The sequence below is a fragment of the Geospiza fortis genome, unplaced genomic scaffold (genome assembly GCF_000277835.1).
Source record: "Geospiza fortis unplaced genomic scaffold, GeoFor_1.0 scaffold206, whole genome shotgun sequence".
NCBI lineage: Eukaryota > Metazoa > Chordata > Aves > Passeriformes > Thraupidae > Geospiza > Geospiza fortis.
Window position 1 is genome coordinate 1,522,117 of NW_005054311.1, and position 18,877 is coordinate 1,540,993.

An 18,877-nucleotide genomic window follows, 5' to 3' on the forward strand; every position below is an offset into this window, starting at 1 on the left:
TTCCATGTTCCAATTCTGCTGTATAGAAAACATGTTTCTATCCCTTTCTGTCTGCTGTCAAACTAGACCCAGAGTGAGCATTGCTGTTACTGTGGTGCTGCTGAGGACCTGAGACACAAAACCTGAGTCACTGGAGATTCCTGAGCAAACCACTCAGTGTTCTCTTAAATGCTTGGGAAAATGTAATTCATTTAATATACAGTATCACAGATTTTTACTGTAATCCCAGACTATTCCTGGTGTCCAGAGAACTACGTGGGTATCATTGCATAAAAAGTCTTGTCTTCGCACGATAGATGAACTGAGAACTACATTTTGGGCATATGTATGGGCATTTGAATCTTAACATACATGGAACTGCTTTGAGTGTTAGGGATTTTTTGTCTCTTTCAGTATATGTGTGTTTGGGAGCTGGTATGGGTGTGTGAGAGAGAGGCAGAAAATAAATTGCAAGTGTCGTGCTTTGAAAAATAAAGAATAGTTTAAAATATGTATTTAAGAATCACAATTTTTTAAATTCATGCTTTTTATATCTGTTAATTTTTAGCCACGTTTAATAAACTAGACACCATTCTGGACAACTAAGTGTAGGTGGCTTTGCAGATAGCTGGACAAGATGATCTCAAGAGAGATCCCTTCCAGCTCAACCCTTAAGTGAATCACCCAAACTTCCTCCTCTTTTTCCTGCTGTAGGGGTACCCACATATGTTTGCTTTATACTTTGAGGAAAACTGTAAAAGCCAGATCTTTTTTATGAGTTGCAACAAAGGAATTTGCTTTTAGTCAAACTGCAGTTGGGATCTGGACACGGAGGTTAGTGAAGCTGAAGTTAGCTTCATTTAATCTGCAGACCTTTGGAACACAATTGAACATGAGTGTGATTAGAGTTTAGCCCATATTGGTAAGCCTTTGCCACATCACCAGAAGTGCTGTATGGAAACAATTCTATTTTTCTTATCCAAACAGGAGCCTGAGGAGTCTTTTTCCAGCTCTTTCACCTTTGTGGGATTCAAAACCAACCGTACACATTTTCAATGTGTATGTAAAATTGGGGGTGGATGTAATGAGTTTGGTTGATAAAAGTCAGAGGAAGGAGGTAGCTTGAGACAGAGGAATTACATTATTTCTTTCAACACTGAGCTTTGTAACTCTAAAAAAATAGTTATCACTTTAATAGAAGATCCCTGTTGAAAGAAGCCTACAATAATATAATATATGCTTAAAATTGTCCACCTGTATGCAGAAGTTGCATACTTGCTAGCACTAATGAAAACCAAAATTGAGAATATCTTCATCCCTGTCCTGTTCTGGCAAAGGAGGGAGTTCGAATAGTGTGACACTGCTAGGGCTGTGTAATTAGGCAGTGTCTTAGCTGATATGCAGTGACTTGTGTCCCCATAAATCAGGTTTTTGAATGGCTCCATGAAGTATCCTGCCACTCCCTTCCCACAATGGGGGAAGCTACAAATGTCTAGTCTGTTACATTTTTGTTTTTATCATGAAGTTTTTTGAATTTACAAAAAAAGCATCTGGACTGGACTTATAATGAGAACTGGATTTGAGGATAGCAGCCTCTTCCAGATTTAGGACAGACAAACAGACGATTGCTGGAGAAATATGACCACTTCTGTTATGTTCACATGGCCCCCGGCTCTTTGGGGGAAAAGTATCTTTATTTATTAAATTTATTTGGCAAGTTATCCAAAGGTAAATAAGTGTGTCTGGTTTTGCAGTCAAACCTCTGCTTCTGAATTACTTTTTATGCCTGATAATGCTCAGAAGTTTGAGAATAGAGAAAAATCTGCAGTCTTTATGTACAGTGAAACAATAGTGCTTTTATCATTATATTAATAAGTGGAATATATATATATATTCCTTCTCTAGTTTTACTTTATTACATATTCTTTCAAGAAGAATTACTTGTGATGGGTTTGTCCCATGGTTTGATGTGTGATATTTGTTCTTTCAACAGTTTTATCATTTCAGTAGTTCAAACCACTAGCATTTGCTTTTTAGGATGCTTAAAAAGAATAACCTGTTAACAATGAATTGCTTAAGAAAGATGTTGCAATAGGTAATATTTTATAATCTGGAATCTTTGTTGACATACTATCTTCAACCATTTCCACATATTTTATTCATAGGTTGTTATGATTTTGTGTTTTTGCTGTTGAAATGTTGTCTATAAGATTGTACAGTGTCAGGAAAGGACTGCTAACCATATCATTAAACTTACAGTTGTTTTCAGGCGAAGTTATTTAAACACAGGCATAGTTTGGGTATTTAATATGAGTACATTTTAATGAAACTGTTGAAAGAACAAATTTCACGTGCAGAAAACCACAGAATAATAATAGAGTAGTTTTCCACTGTACTTGCAAACTCAAATAGTTTTTCCCCCTAAGGTCCTTGAACTCAACCTTGATATTATTTAAACAGGACATTTCCAAGGCCACTAATTCTAGCAAGTTGTTTCATAAGCAGTAGAACTAATGAAGTAATTTGTTATCTTTGTTTTCCTTCTTCCTTGCTTTTTTCTTGCCATCCCACATGCTCTTGGTGGCTCAGTCATGCTGTGTCCCCCATGCCTGCTGTATTTTGTGCAAATGGCAGCCTGCAGCATGGCTGGTGGAAGGCTGAGGACTGAGGACTAATTTTCTAGCTGTGTTCCTTTCAAAATGACTGGAAACTTCTCTTATGAGATTACCAACTTGGGGTCTTTTTTAATGCCTTTTTCAACGTGAGTAGGAACATAACCCCATTACTGTCAAGTATGACAGGGCAGTGGGCAGATAGATCTCATAGTTACAGGAAAGAGTCCAGAAGTGGGCAGTGGGAGGGACAACACAGCTGCCTAAGGAAACGAGGGTGACAATGCTGTGCTCCTCATGGCTGTTGTGTGTTTCAGTGGGTTTAATTTTTCAAGAGGCTCCAAGAGAATGTACACTAATAGTTCTGTTATTTCTCTGTTTTCCTCTGGCTTTGACTGTAATTCATTCATTTTATTGGTGATGGCTTTCACAATCAGGGACAGGGCGACCTCTGAGCTCTACTTGAGCCACTCTGCATTGGCCAGGAGGAAAATTAACATCCTGAAGATATTAGAGTTTTGATATTCTGCTTTGTGCACAGTTCCCATATCAAACATACTGAAGCTTGTGAAGCCCTCTCTGCTGCTGTCATGAGGAAATTTCTGGTCACCAGCTATATAAATCAGATGATAGAGAGTGGGTCTTGGAAGCAAGTAGTTTGCTATGGAAAATTGATGTGGAGCAAGTGAACTTCCTTCTATGTAATTTTTAGTCGCTCAAGAAAATTATACAGTAGTAATTTGATCTTAAATCTAAAGACTTAATTTGGAATTTAAAATATTTCTGAAAACACACATTAGTCAAATATTTACTTGGAGGCTTAAAAGAAGAAATAAAATGCAATGTTAGATCTTCTCTTTGCCTTTTAAATGTACAATACTTCAGCTTTTCTGTACATAAAATGTGATCAAACACTGCGTGCATCACAGAACTGTTGCATTACTTGATTAATTGTAGATGACTTTCATATCCTTACATGCTTTGCATGAGATACCTTAGTAATAGGTTATTGAATCCTTTCTCTCTTTAAAATTAATTGCCTTTTGTCTTGAGTAAGGTGACTTTGTATTGCATTAGATGTTTTTTCAAACGAAGATGTCATTCAGCAGTATAACAAAAGCTAAAGGATATGTGATATGAAAGGGATTTCGGAGCAGGGAGTGAAGATAAAGTGCTATCTGCAATTAAAAACTCTTTTCCTCTCCCTTTTTATTTTTTTTTTTTTTGTAACACAGTTAAAGAAATATCAACTTGGCCCTGCCCAAGGAAAAGAAGTTGCTGAAAATGCCAATCTCTCAAACCTTTCCGGTTGCCAGAGGTTCAGCCCAATGACCATCTGTTGAGGACAGCACAGTTCAAGGCTAAAATCATACATCAATTTAGGGGGCTGGTGGGAAAGCTCTGCATGTAACTCCTCGGTCATAAAAAAAAAAAAAAAAAGACATGCCAAATGGCCTTAATCATATTTCCCCTATGCAGGCGCACAAAACCCATTCTTGTGATCCATTTCAGTTTCCAAACTCATTTCTAATATGGAATTCTGATTCTGCATGACTTCAAATCTTGTTGTTTATTATCTACTTACCTTGCTGTTACCAAAACATGAAATCTCATTATTGCATAATTGCTGAACATATCATCAGTGTAGTGTTCAAGAGAAACAAGGTTGTTTTTAATTTATTCTGCTGATGAGAAGCACACATTTTATTTAATAGACATATGACTAATTCCTAAAGACCCATCATGTTTGACTGTGACTTACAGACTTTAGGGTCATGGATTTGCAGGAACTACCAAAAAATGGCCTAGTCAGGCAGTATGTTTCCAGATGCTAAGTTGCGTTAGAATGACTTTATACATATCATAATATATTGCTGTTGTTGCTTTTGCATAAAGCTAGTTTAGCATGTACCCGACTGAGATTTTTCTATCTAATGAAAGGAACAGACTTTACTAGACAATCTTACTGTATGATCCATAGCAGGAAAATGCTAGAAAACTGAGGCTAGACATAAATAAGGTGCATGTTTGTAGAAGACAAAAAGAGAATAAAGAGGTCTGTTCCTTATCATGTTTGATAGCACGTTACACACAAGCATGAGTCTAACCAGAAATTGGTTCTCACGTTACTGTGGTTTCTCTCAAGCTAAGTGTTTTATACCTTATTTAAGATAATTCAATCACAATCTTCATCCAGACAGAGAAGACAGTGCTAGAGGTACTGATAGTGTTTATTTTCCCGGAATCCTAAAAGATACCAGTGTTTGGGAATGGTTAATAAAAGAATCAACAGATGATACAATGAAACTGCACTATTTAAAGAGAGAAAGAAAATTAAATCTGAGTGTAAATCTTTACAAGCGAAGCATAATTCCTAGTCTGGACACAGGCTGATGGCAAATTTCCAGTGAAATATTTTTGGTTTGTGTTTTGCAATGGAAAAAACTAAAACTTTGATTGAAACCAAACCCTTTTGTTTCAGCAATATCTGAAAAAGCCAAATAGAAAGGCATTTAAAACTGTGTAACACCTAATAGACCTGTGGTTGGGCCCCTGACAAAGGTGCAAGGACACCAGCTCAGAAGTCACCTGAGGGTAAAGAAGTTTAATCCTTTTATGTCCTATAATCTCCAAGTCCTATCCTGTCCTCCTTTCTAGCTCAATAATTACATGTAGTTTTTACACAATGAATAGTTCTTGTGGGAGACACTGGGGGATTGGTCTGGTTGTAGGGCAGAAAAGCACAATGAGGTTGCTCTCACTTTGTGTGTTGTCCTGGAGAGCTGTGAATGGTCTTTCATTTATCCTGTCATAAAACAAAAACAAAAAAAAGTCATTTTCATTTTAGACTACTTTATGGGAGCAGAAAAGCACTTCCCCACCTCTTCACGATTGTTATTGATATTCTGAAATGAGGAGAGAGGAATGCTCAAAAAAACCCTGTATCATCTCATGTCTTGTTCCAAACACTGCAGCCTCAGGTTTATTCAAACAATGTCTGTCTGATGTGGCAATTAGTGCAAGAGAAATGCAGCTACATCAGTAGTTCATTAGAAGTGACTTAACACAGGGCTGATTTCTACCCCAAACATATTCTTTCAAAGCTCCCATCAGAACTGCATGTATTCATCTGAGTGCCACTTTGACCTGCAGTAGGCTTTGATTTGTTGTATGAGTTGCCTACTTCTGTGCACAGATGTTTTTTTGTATTTCCCCCTTCTTCTTCTTCTGGACCATGATTGATGGTGTACATAGTAATTTCCAGGCATGAGCCTTTTTTTGTTCTCTTGTTAACCATTCACTAATCACTATTTGCTCATCCCTGTGTTTTGTTGGTAGGCTAGATGAATTTCTTGTTAATGACCTTCTTTCTCTTCATGTCAGAAGTCTCACCACAGATAAATGACAGATACACACCACATATGTAACAGTGCGCAGAACATGTAATCATTATCCAGTATGTTTGCAAAGTTCTGAGAAATTTCATTTTCAGAATAGTAAATTCATGTATTTCTCTGCCATTCCTAGCATTACACATTCTGTGGAGGAAAAAAACTTAAAGGAGCATTCAGAATAAACAGACTGTTGTTTAACTGATGATTTTGGAGCATCTTGCATCTAAGCTTATAGGGGTTTTCAACTCAATCTAATTCCTTTCACAGCTTCAGTTCTTAGCTGGCAAAGCCCTTAGCAACAGTTCATTTGCCTTATTTAAGCATCCCTCTTTGAAGATGTGAGCAAAAATGGCTGAATTATTAAAATGCAACCTTGCATTGTTTTAATATAAAACTTGTAAAAATTGCTTAAAATATAGATATGGCATCACATGCATTCTTATTTGTTCTATTGGTACACCAGCCCGCAGAAACAGAAAAGATTGTTTAATAGTTAAATTCCTAATGATATAAAACACCTAAGTGTTCACAGTATTCGGTACCTAGTATGGGGGTTATTCACATGCTTTGTGCACACTGTATTTAATGTTGCCTCCCAGCTTTGTGATCCTCCCTGTGCTGTGCACACCCTGTGACTTGGGCAGATGCTGGGTCTCTGAAAAGCAAGTGGGGGAATTGGCACCTGTTCATTGTGGTCCATCAAGCAGCTTTTAGAGCCCTAGCACATATGAATTCTTCCTTCCTTCCGGTAAAGGAAGATTACACTCATTTACAAAGTTTTGTTTGGTATTCTGTAAGTCATTTGATTTTCTAAATTTTCCATCTTTAAAGATGCAGTTTTGAAGTTCTGATGGAAAATTAGGGTGATTGGAAGTTCTTGGCATAGGTGACACAAAAGGATCTCATTCTTGTGATCATTCCTGCCTTCAGGAACTATGATTAAAAAGGAACTGAATTACTAAATAGACTTGTCACCTGTTTTTGGACTGAAGTAACTGACCTCAAATGTCAGTTTTGGACAAGAGAGAGACTAGAAAGAATTTGGGTTGTTTCTGTGTTCTGTAAGGCATTTGCAAATCCTAGTATTAGAGAGCTTCAAATGTTTTACCCCCTAATGCCTTTCCCCTCGCTTGTTTGGCACTTTAAGCCCCAGTCTTGTCTGGGTTGTGTAAGCACTCATGTTTCCAAAGCTCTGGCTGTAGCTGTTAAGGCTCTTTGCAATGTTTAGCCAGCCCTGTATGCTTCTGAGACAGAGGTGGCTCTTCCTGCTTGTGCACTCAGTGCTGGAACTCTTGTTTGGCTTTCTGCAGTGCAGATGTGGGAAAGGTTCACTAAGATGTTGGATGCAGTGGAGACATTCTTTTACATAAATACAGGTGGACAGCATGTGAAATACTGGAATAACATTGTTGTAGAGATTTCAGAAAATTTAATATTAATTTAAAAAGTAGTGGGATGTCATAAAATCACACAATGGAATGGTTTGGGTTGAAAGGAACCTTAAAGATCAAGTAGTTCCAACTCCTCTGCCATTGGGTTTACTTCCACTAGACCAGTTTACTCAAATCCCCATCAAACCTGGCCCTGAAAATTTCCAGAAATGGAGCATCCACAACCTCTCTGGGCAACCTCTTTCAGTGCCTCACCACCCTCACAATGAAGAATTTTTCCTAATGTATAACTATGATCTCTTTCAGCTTAAAGCCCTTACCCCTTCTCTTCTTAAAAGCTGGGAAAATTACAGGTGGTTCTTTAAGCATCACACCATTTGATTCTGTGTACTTATTCTGAATAAGAGAACATGAATTGAAGCAGGCATTAATGGTGTGCCTTTGTGTGAATGAAGGTCAAACACATCCCAGGCTGGGCTGCTGGCAGTGCAGCCACCAAGGTGAAGGAAGTGCCTCTCCCTCTTTGGTGCTGATAAGGCAGCATCAGGAGTTCAGGAGTCCAGTGTTGGGCTCCTCAGTAAGGGGTTAGATATTTATCTACTGGAGCAAGTGCAGTGAGGCTCACCATGATGGTGAGATGGGGTAGAGCACATGCTATATGAGGAAAGGAGCTGGATTTTTTCACCTAAGATAAGAAGGAAAATCTTATTAGGGCCATTCCAACTTAAATTATTACTCTGAGATTCTCTCAAGCTCACTATTTATAGTTACTTTTTTTGATTGTTAGAAAGGAAAAAATATTATAATAATATTGTATATTATAATATTACCATATAGTATTAGTATTTGTTTTATATTTTTATTGCTTATTATAATAAATAGTGGCTTTATATAGATACACTATATGTGTGTGTATATATATATATATATATGTATGTATGTATAACGTATTTTATTTAAATATATATATATCTTTAGTTATATATATAAAAACCCTTCCATTCTAGGAAGATCTTTCCTCCTTTTGTGAACAGAAGGTGATTTTATTTCATTGCAAAACATGAAATTGAGTCGAATTGCAGGTGCTGGTGGGATGTCAATGGGCTCTCCCTGCAGCACTAGATCTGAAGTTGGAGGCATCTTTGCACCCAAAGAGAGAGAGGGGCTCCAGCTTCCCTGTGCACCTCTCCCAGGCAGGCTGAGCACTGGTTGCACTGGGTGTTTCTTTAGCTGCAGCTCTGCCTGGCTGTATCCTAAAAAAAGGATGAGTACCTGACCTACAGTAAATCCAAGTCTGCACCTGAATTAGGTTTCAAAGGATTTGGCTGTAGTAAATCTTTATTTAAAAATTCAATGCCTATTTCTCCTTTAAATTTGAATTGTGTAAATCTGAAGTAGCGACATCTCCCCAAGTAAAATATTTTTATTCAATTTCCTTTTTACTTTCTTCCTTTTAAAAAAGAATAATAATTGAATCCGGAATGTTTCAATCTGAACTCTACAAATATTGCTTTGGTCTCTAAGTCAATGAACTTTGTGACAACATTCCTTGTAAAGGTTAAAGCCTTTCCAGACAAGTGATTAACAACTGCGATAAGCCCTTCCATGAGACATGAGTTTTGCAGCCTGTTGTGTGGTATCCCTGTCTGAGTCTGTAATTGTCTAAATATAAAGAGATAAAAGGGAAAGGGATTGCCAAACTGCACTGTATAAGGTAAAATGAGTCAGAGGGAAAAGGTTTATAATTTTTCTTCTTCCTTTTACATTGCTGGCTTGTTCTTATCTTTAGCTGGAAGATGCTAACATCATTTCCTCTCTATAAATTGGCTTGCACATGATACAAAACACAACATAAACTTTATTTTCTAGCTTAATAGAAGTTCTGATGCTTCAGTGTTTGGATATTCAAGAATTCTGATTTCATTTCAGAACTGTTAAAAAATTATTTTACCAAGCCAGTGAGTATGCACATTGCCTCAATGAGCCTTCCTTTTTAACTAAGCAGCAATATTTAAATTGAAATTTGGGTTTAATTAGAACAACCAATGTTTGCAAACTGATAGTAACAGGACTTTTTTGAACTAGCATATCTATTTCTTTTTTTGCCTTTCTAATCTTGTTTGAAGTAGAAGTGTGATTGGCCCATGGGCTTTAACAAAACTGTGACTACTGAAGCAGATTCAGAAAGCAGTTGTTCCCCTCTTCAATAGTAAATGAGTACCAGGAGAAAAATCCCAGAAACAGTCTTAAAAGTTTTCATTAAGTTTTTAACAGTGATTCAGATTATTAGTGATTCACCAGCTTGTGAATGAAATATGAAACTTGTTTCTATTGCTCCTATTGCTATGCCATCTGGGTAAATCATGTGAAATAAAATGATAGTGACTGGCAAAAAGTCCCATGGCTTTGCAAAAGGAAGCAAGAAAATCAGTGAACAGCTGCTGTTTTTTCCTGTGTAACAATCTTCTGATTTTGAGATTTAGTTATTTTATTTGCAATCTAGCTATATAATTAATTGAAAAGTTATGTCCTGCAAACACATTTTGGAACTCACATAGGAAGCTGTGAGGATCTTTGGCAGTCAAATAGTTACTCACAAATGGGAACTTTAGGCCCACAGGTGGTCACAAAGGGAGCGTATAATAGATTGGACATCATATTGGAGGCCACATTAAAAAAATTCCCTGTGCTTCAAATGGGTCCTCCTGCCAGGTATCCCTGAACAAACCTTTCAGAGACTGCTTGGTGCCACAGTGGATAATTGGAGCTGGTTTTAGTGTGAGTATTTCAGGCTCTGGACTGTTTTTGTGTCTGGGTGTGACAGGCTATCAGATGTTTCAGAGGGGCTTTGGCTGGCTGAAAACTTCAGTTTCCTAGGGGCAGTGCAGCTGCTCAATGACTGCCTGCTCCTGTCAAGAAGCACTGTTAATGCAGTTTAGAAAAGCACTGCAGGATGAGCACAAAGACTGTATGGGTCATGGGTAGCTAGATAAGTCCTCAGTATAGGCATTGTGCAGCTTAGGCTAGGACTGTAGTGTTTTGCTTTTGTCTTTGCCCAAAGTGTCCAGAGCAGCAGGCAGGCTTAAAAGTGCCCCAGGAGTCCCAAATGCCATTTTCTGTTAAGCAGGAAACAGCATTGTTTTAAATGCAGGTTTTTCAAAGCTAGTGCTTGTGTGGTGTGAGAAGAAAGCAATCATGGTATGCACCTTCAGTAGAAAGCACATCCACTTCCAGGGTTGATTAACTCTTTTGTGAGGAGCTGGATAAGCCCTGAAAATTTGCAGATTGACGAACTGAACTTAGAGTGTCCTTCTAGGACGTAAATGGTAAGCAAAACATAGCTTTCCTTTTCTCCAGGACTGCTTCTGAGTGGCATTTATTCCTTACAAAACCATCTGTTAGCTTGTTGAGCACAGGAAGCTGATACCTACAGATAGCACCTGAAATCAGCCAGCTTGAGCCTTGGTCTGGTGCAAGTGCAGTGGGCTGCCCTGAGGCTGCTCAGGGTTTGCAGTGTGGCAGGTGCAGAGGGACCAGCTCCTCTTTGCAACAGCTGCCATGGCCTGCAGGCAACAATCTGAGCAAAGGTACTGCCAAAGGTTCTTCTTCCTGGAAAAAGATTTGCAAAAATAGACTTAAGCCTGGTGTGTCCCCCGCTGATTGCTGTGAAATGGAGACCTATGGGGACGTTGCCATGCAGCACTTTTGTGAGAATTCATCCCGTTGCCACCACATGGTCGAGGCTTGAGGCTTTAAGAACCATCAAAATTAATATACAAGCTTTCCTTTTTAAGGAAAAAAAAACCTAATCAGATTAGTAGGTAGGATGTAAATGGTTATCTGGGAAGTGTCTTAATGCTAGCATAGTTTATAGTAATCTGGTATAAGTCCTGTTTACAAAGTAACTTTACAAAAAAAGTGGAGACTTTTTGAAAATCTTCCAGTATGTTTATTAAACAATTGAACTTGATTCCTAAGAGAAATGTCACTGCAGACCAGCAACTCCATGCTATTGGCTTAACAGGCAAATACACAGATGTACAGTGCAAATGTGGGGAAGTGTTTGTTGTGTTATCAGGTTTCAATTTCCTTTAATTTGACTACCCCATGTATCTATGAAGTATCACTGCAGCAGTACAACTGCAAATTAGACTAACCAAGGGTCTTAAGGGACCTGGTCAGGTTTGTCACTGGGATTTCCTGGCTGTCAGCCCTAAAATTCAACAATTTGAAAACAAAACCTGAAAAAAGTCTAGACTCAACAGCAGAATATTTTGCATTGCTAGTAGTGCCATTGCAGGCATTAAGCTCCATTTGCATGAATTGGTAAACCCCAAGAAACTAGGGAAATAGCTGGGATCACTGTTGACACTGAACTGTGTTAAGAGCAGCAAGCTGCATTTTAGCTCATTACCTTCAAGTGAGCTCCAATACATCTCCATGAGTGGCTGTGTGAGCACAGCAGCTTGAGTCTATGCCTGTTGCACTTGCAGTCTTTTTTAGAATATAGACACAGTCACTGTCTTGTGACCATGTGTACATCTATGAAATTATTAATAATGATTTTTTTGCTTCTTAGGAGAGTTTTGTTGAGAGGACTTGAAAAAAAATTGGAAATGGGAATTAGTCAATATTGACAGAAACTGTATAATAATCCATTATTTAGATTGAAAGTATAGCAAATTTGAACCAGTATCAATTCCCCCAGTAAAAGCCCTCTCAGCATGCAGAGACCTGCCTGTTAAAAAATCCTCCCCTCAATTAAAGAGTTGGTTTTCCACATACCTGATCATGACAAGTAATCATACTTGATCATTTCTAAAAATTCTAACTTAGCTCTTTTAGTCAAGTGATCCTCCCTGGAAGTGGGAGCTCTGAGGTGAAATTGATAGTTTGGCTATTGAATTCTAGTAGATCCATTTTACCAATGCCGAGTCTTTGATGAACACTCACTCTTAAGGATGTACAAAAACCTGAGTTTGAAAACTTGCAGGCAGAATGTTCCAGTAAACCACACATTTTGTGACAGGATGGGATAGCTGGAGATTAAACACGCTTCCTCCCTAGTTGTGTTTAATAGTGAAGATCAATCTATATAATAATTTAGGGATTAAACAGTAGCATTATAAGAGAAGAAAGCGTAAGGAGGAAATCATCCCACCATACAGTATTTTGACAGGATTAAAGTCTCAGAGCAGAAGGAGGAAATAAATGTGTTGAGAAATAAAGAAATATATGTTGTATTAGCTCAGTAAGTTCTGCATACATCAAGCTTTGGGCAGGAATGTTGGGAATATGCAGAGGTAGGATGTTCACCCTTTTGTTACTTGTGGCAGTATTAAGCTTTCATTTGCATTCATTGACTACTGGGGATTCCCTAGGAGAGCACTATCCAGTGAATGAAATTCTCAGCCAGCTGTTTACCTTCCATTTTTTCAGTGCTGTCACAGTTTAATCTCTTCTGTTTGTGTGTTACTACCAGATGTGGACTGCTGGGCTTGCCTCTTGCCCAGTGTCATTTCCCACAGCTGGGAATGCTGTGGTTTGGAGAATGACAAGTCGCACTCTTTTCTTCCAGTTTCGCCTGGTGGTAAAGACAGCACTGAAGCTGCTGCTGGTGTTTGTGGAGTACACAGAGTCCAACGCACCACTTTTGATCCAGGCAGTATCCACTGTGGATGAAAAGAGAGGTGAGTAGCCTTACCAGGGGGTTGCAACATCCCAGCACTGCTGAGATCAAGGTAGCATTTCATCACTGCTTTCAGTGGTCCTAGAGTTGCTGTCATTGATGCCTGCTTTGTCCAATATACCTTTTATTTCTTAAAAGCATAAAGCATTTTTAAGTATTCCTATAATCTAAGGTTGTTTGAAGAATTAATTATAATGGGAAAGTGAAGAGTGAAAACTGAAGAACTCCATTACCTCCTGGGGTGCCAGAGTCATTGCCCTTTCCCTGCACCCACATGCTAAGTAAACCCACCCCCCTGTATCTTCTGACTCAGAGGCTCCTTTGGGCAAGACCATCTTTCCACTTCCTTCTGGGAAGCAGCAGTCTGACTTAGAGGAGAAAATGATATCTAATCAGTGTAATCCCTTTGAAGAGAAAGACGAGGTCAGTAATAGTACAGGCTTTATAGTAAAAGCGAAACCATCTGTTGTTACATTAAAATAAAGCCCTTGAGCAGATATTATACTATGAAATCTGTTACCCTTCAGGCTCATGAAAAATACTTGAATATGTATACTGTATTTTTTACAAATAAATAGAACAAAAATGGTTCTTTCTTGTTCTTCCCACAAAGCCATCACTAAGCTCCTGGGGCATTCTCTCTTGATGCAAAACATTCCTTTGCCTCAAGGAGAGTTTTTGAGGTTAGGAGATCCATTGTTGTGGTCTCAAACATGGAGGTTGAAAGCAAGCTTCCTTCTGTGGAGCAACTGCCTCCATACTCAACTTGTCTGAGACTTGATACGGTAAAAGTGAAACAAGAAAATGTTGGGGGCTGGGGAGAAAGGTGGTGCCAGAAATAGGAAAAAGGAGCCAGATTTTGCTTTCAGTTATCAGAATGGGTTGAAAAGAAAAAACCCAAATTAGCTCTTATAGCAAGGAAGTCAGCAGGGGCAATTCAAAACAGCAAATTCTGCAAGTTGGCTTTCTGTTTTAAATTAAAAGCAGTAAACCTTACAATGCCATAAGTATAAATATGATTATAATATTCATGTACCTGTAAGCACTGTGACTCCTTTTTTCATTCTTAATATTTCATCAGCTTTCTGAGCTCACTGGCATTCTCAATGAATTCAAAATGCCCTATATCTACTAACGTGTTAGTAAGGTCATTATTAAAGAAAAGTGAGAAACAAAGAATTCCCTTCTCTGTCTGTAAAGCAGTCTTAGGCAATCATTTAAATGCTCCAAAGTAATAAAACAACTTAAGTGACAACACAAGACTTGAAAAAACTGATGCAGTTAGATGAGCATATGTTAAGAGCATAATGAGAGGTTTTACAGGAATTCTAGTACCTGTGCTTTAGTAGATTATTTTATGAACTCTTGCAAATACCTTAACTCAAATACCCAGTTTTTCATTTTTCCTATTTTTTAAAATAATTTTCGTGAAGCAGTTTTTCTTAGCTCCTTAAGAGATTTTTTTTTCTGATTTTATATATAGTTCGCTTTTTAGGTCATGAATATAATAGTCACAGAGTCATTTTGGTTGGAAAAGACTTTTAAGACCACTGAGTCAAACCATTAACACAGCACTGCCAGGTTCATCACTAAACCATGTCCCTCAGTGCTGCATCTGCATGTCCTTTAAATACCTCTGGAGATTGTGACTCCACCACTTCCCTGGGCAGCCTGTTCCAGAAACTGACAACCCTTTTGGTGAAAACAATTCTTCCTAATAGCCAACCTAAACCTCCCTTGATGCAACCTGGGGTAATTTCCTCTCATTCTGTCATTTGTTAACCAGGAAAAGAGGACAACCCTCACCTGGCTGCAGCTTCATTTCAGGAGTTGTAGAGAGAAGTAAGGTTCCCCTGAGCCTCTTTTTCTCCAAGCTAAAGAACCCCAGCTCCTTCAGTCACTCTTCATAAGGCTTGTGCTCCAGACCCTTCACCATCTTCATTGTGTTTCTCTGGACACACTCCAGTACCTCAACATCTTTCTTGCAGTGAAGGGCCAAAACTGAACACAGGATTCAAGAGGAGGCCTCACCAGTGCCAAGTACAAAGAGACAATAACTTCCCTGGTGCTGCTGTCCACACTATTCCTGATACAGGCTAGGATGCCATTTGGCTTTCTTGGCCACCTGGCTCAAGTTCAGCTGCTGTTGACCAGCACTCCAGGTCCTTTTCTGACAGGCTGCTTTCCAGCTGCTCTGCCCCAGCGCTGCACGGGGCTGTTGTGACCCAAGCACCAGGACCTTGCTGATTGTCATACAACTGGCCTTGTCCCATTGATCTTCCCTGTCCAGATTCCCCTGAAGGGATTTGTTGCCCTTCAGCAGATCAACACTCCCATCTAACTTGGTGTCACCTGCAAACTGACTTGAGGGTGCCCTCAGTCCCCTCATCCAGGTCATTGGTAATGATATTAAACGGGAGTGGCCCCAACATTGAGCCCTGGGGGACCCTAAGAGTGATCATCTGCCAGCTGAACTGAACTCCAGGCACTACCACTCTCTAGGCCAACCATCCAGTCAGTTTTCTGCCCAGTGAACAGTGCACCCACGCAAGCCATGAGCAGCCAGTTTCTCCAGAAGAATGCTGTGGGATACAATGTCAAAGCCCTTCACTTTTAGATGTGCATATGCTATCTTTTAATTTATAATGTTTAATTAGTGGCCTATAAATGAGAAGTACCTGCTTTTAATGACTGATGAAACGAAGCAGAAAAGGAGAAAAAAGCAATATGCCTTTTCTTGAACCATTGTCATAAATCTTGCAGGTATGTAATTAAGTTCAGCGCTGCTTTGATAAAAGTTCGATGTTTCATGTACATACAAGGTGATGAGATATGACATAATTCTTCAACATGTGTAGCACACATGATTAACTTCTAGAACCCCATATTAACTCAGCCTGGTTTCAAAGTGATCCCAGCTGTGGTTTCTATGTGTGAATACATCCATATGCAAGCTGGAGTGCAGAGATCCATGGAAGTACTGGCTTTACTCTGAGGTACAAGCCTCGAATGAATGACTGCATGGCCTTCGTCATGTAGGAATTTGCTTCTCCTTACACTTCCATTTAGCTCCTCCCTTCTCCGATGCTTTTTGTTTCAGAACTCTAGAGGAATTTGGTCTCTTTTAAGTTTAAGCATAAGATTGCAAAGGCTCTGGGAAGTGGAGCTGGCATTGTACGCTGCTGTCTAGGGCTTCTTTATCACAATCATATTTTAGGATAGAGATTAGAGCCAAATGGCCCTCATTATCTGTTCTTTGCTTTTCCTGCAATTTCATTCATAGTTAGATTCCACTAAATTAACTCATACACTGTAGGTATGATGGAAAGATATAAGTTCATTCAAATATAAATAGCCAGAAGTACAAGATGTCAAGGTCTTTACAAAAGTATCACTACCTTTCCAGCCTATAGCTGCTGGAGACAGACACTCTCTAAGCTGGTGGCAGTTCTCATGCATGGTTCTGCCCTTGTGCAAGATATTTCATGCTTTATACAAACTGTGCAGCAGTTCTGTAGTTCTAATGTCAAGGTTTTGTGTATGACATGAACAAAAGCATACAAATAAATATGTAAAAACATTCAAAGAGGAAACTGAGAAAAGACTGGGACTTAAAACAATAGGCAATGTCATTCTGAAAAGAGACTGAATTAATTTAATATTTGCTTAATTGTTGCAGCCTCATTGTTCTTTGTCTATACACCATGCATGGTTACTCATAACACTGCAGGTAGCATCAGAGTTGAGACTGCAGCCTCCCCATCAGAATAGCTGTGACAAAGAGCTTTTCCAAGTGACAAGCCCCTAAAGGGCAGTCAAGCAGTTCTCATTTTACCCATTAGGAGGCAGGAAAACACACAAAACTCAATCTCTGGTGCTTCACTTCACTGAGCCTATTTCATCACTCCCATTGATGTTGCCACAAAGTCTTTTATGAAAGTCATAACTTTGTAGAAACATCCCCATCTGCTCCCAGAAAAATCACTGGATTCTATATCATCAGTCTTCTAGATTATCATTTTTCTACATCTGGATCTGTGAAGGAAGACATTCACCTGTTCCCTAACTAGAATCAAGAGGAGGCAGTACTATCAATGACTTTGGCAGAGCTACTCCAATATGTACAAGATGAAACCTTTATTTTCAAATGCAGTTTTCTTCAGTATGATCTTAGTTTGAACAAGTCTCTTTTCGCTTTAAGCATGCTGGACTGCACAGGTTCTGGAAGGGCGAGCTCTGAAAGGGGGAGCTGAGCTGGATCTGTGTATGTCCCATGCTGTATGGATCATAGGTTGGAAACTACAGATTCTCATTATATATGTGCAAGAATATTAACCCAAGGACAGCAAGGCAGTAAGCTCATGGTGCAACTTCCACAGAAGAACTGCCTTACTCTGGGTGGGTAGTAGATGGCCTTACAGCTATTTCCACGTTCACTTCTTGGCTGTTCAGACTGAGATCATAATGGAGGAAATGACATTTGAAATAAAGGTTTAACCTGATACAAATTGGAATAGCTCTGTCAAAGTTATTGATAGTACTGCCTCCTTTTGACTGTAGTTAGGGGATAGATGAAGAATTTGGAATTTAAGCCTATATTTTGGAAGTTTAGTAGCAGAAGCATAAAGAAAGCCTTTGAAAGACAGATGAGCTGTTACAGGGCTGCCTTACTAGCAGGTGTGTCCAATCAACAATATTTTTTAAAAATTCTATTCTGAAATAAAATAGTAGCATTGCTAGAAGAATATTATATATCGTCCTTGCAGGAAAACAGCAAGGTGACCATGAAATTATTATTTTATGATAATGAAGAATTATTGAGAGATTCAGGGAACAAAAGAAAAAAAAAACACATGGGTGCTGCCCAAAAAATAAACCAGGATTGTTCCAATAAGAGTAGAACCTGCCTGCAATAACAAAGGACTCTTGCAGAATAATTCAGTGGATTAAATAATTATGTTTTTATGTTGTTATCAACTCACTGTTTTTTCCAAATGGCATTATTGTGAGTCAGACTTGCATGGTTTCCCCATTTTGTTTCTCTTTCCTATTTCCTTCCATTTTTCATTTTTTCACTGAAAACCACAGGAAAACATTTTTGTAGTGATTTGTTCCACATGACTTTTGAACACATATTGCACAAAATGTCTGGCAATATAGAGAATCTGGTAAAGAGGTGTCTAGTGTATTTTCATTACAGATTGCATTTGAATTAGTATTTAATTAGGAATGCATATAGATACATCTGGAGATCTGAGAGTGAATCCCCTTCCTCCTTTGATTTTGCTTAAGATAAAAAAGCCGTGACTATGTAGTAAAGATCAGAAACTGTCTGAGGGGGGAGAAAAAAAAAGGAGAAATACTGCTGTCTGCACATTCACTTTTAGACAGGTTTTTCCATGCAGTGCACTGCCATTGCCTTGAAAATGCAGATCCTTGGTTAGCAGAGATTTTATGTCTGTGTAGCAGGGTACCTATCTGATACCATCTTTAATAAGCAAGGGCTGTTACAGGGCAATACAGAGTTTAGACCTTGGGGTGGCTGATCAGTCAGTGACAGGTGGCTGTGATGGCATGTTTGCATTTTTCTGCCTGATTATACTCAATAATCTGCCTGATTATTATCTTTATAGTGTTCAGGGGATGTGGACTGTTGAAATACTCTGCATATCTCCCTCTGAAACTGAAAGACTGTCACAATTATGTTGTGTAGTTGATTTGAGTGTATTTTGAGGCTAACGTTAGCTCTCTGCTTAGTCCTCCTCACCTTTAACTTCACTCCAAACAAAACACTGAATTGCAGTCTTTCAT

At 38.8% G+C, this 18,877-nt stretch overlaps 1 protein-coding gene across 1 annotated transcript in view; it reads left to right on the forward strand.

Moving 5' to 3' along the window:
* Window positions 1-18,877, forward strand: part of FHOD3 (formin homology 2 domain containing 3) — a 334,937-nt gene that overhangs the window by 199,398 nt on the left and 116,662 nt on the right. The window contains exon 7 of the mRNA XM_031055632.1: window positions 12,956-13,067. Coding sequence (XP_030911492.1) covers window positions 12,956-13,067 — 112 coding nt within the window. The remainder of the gene's footprint in view (window positions 1-12,955; window positions 13,068-18,877) is intronic.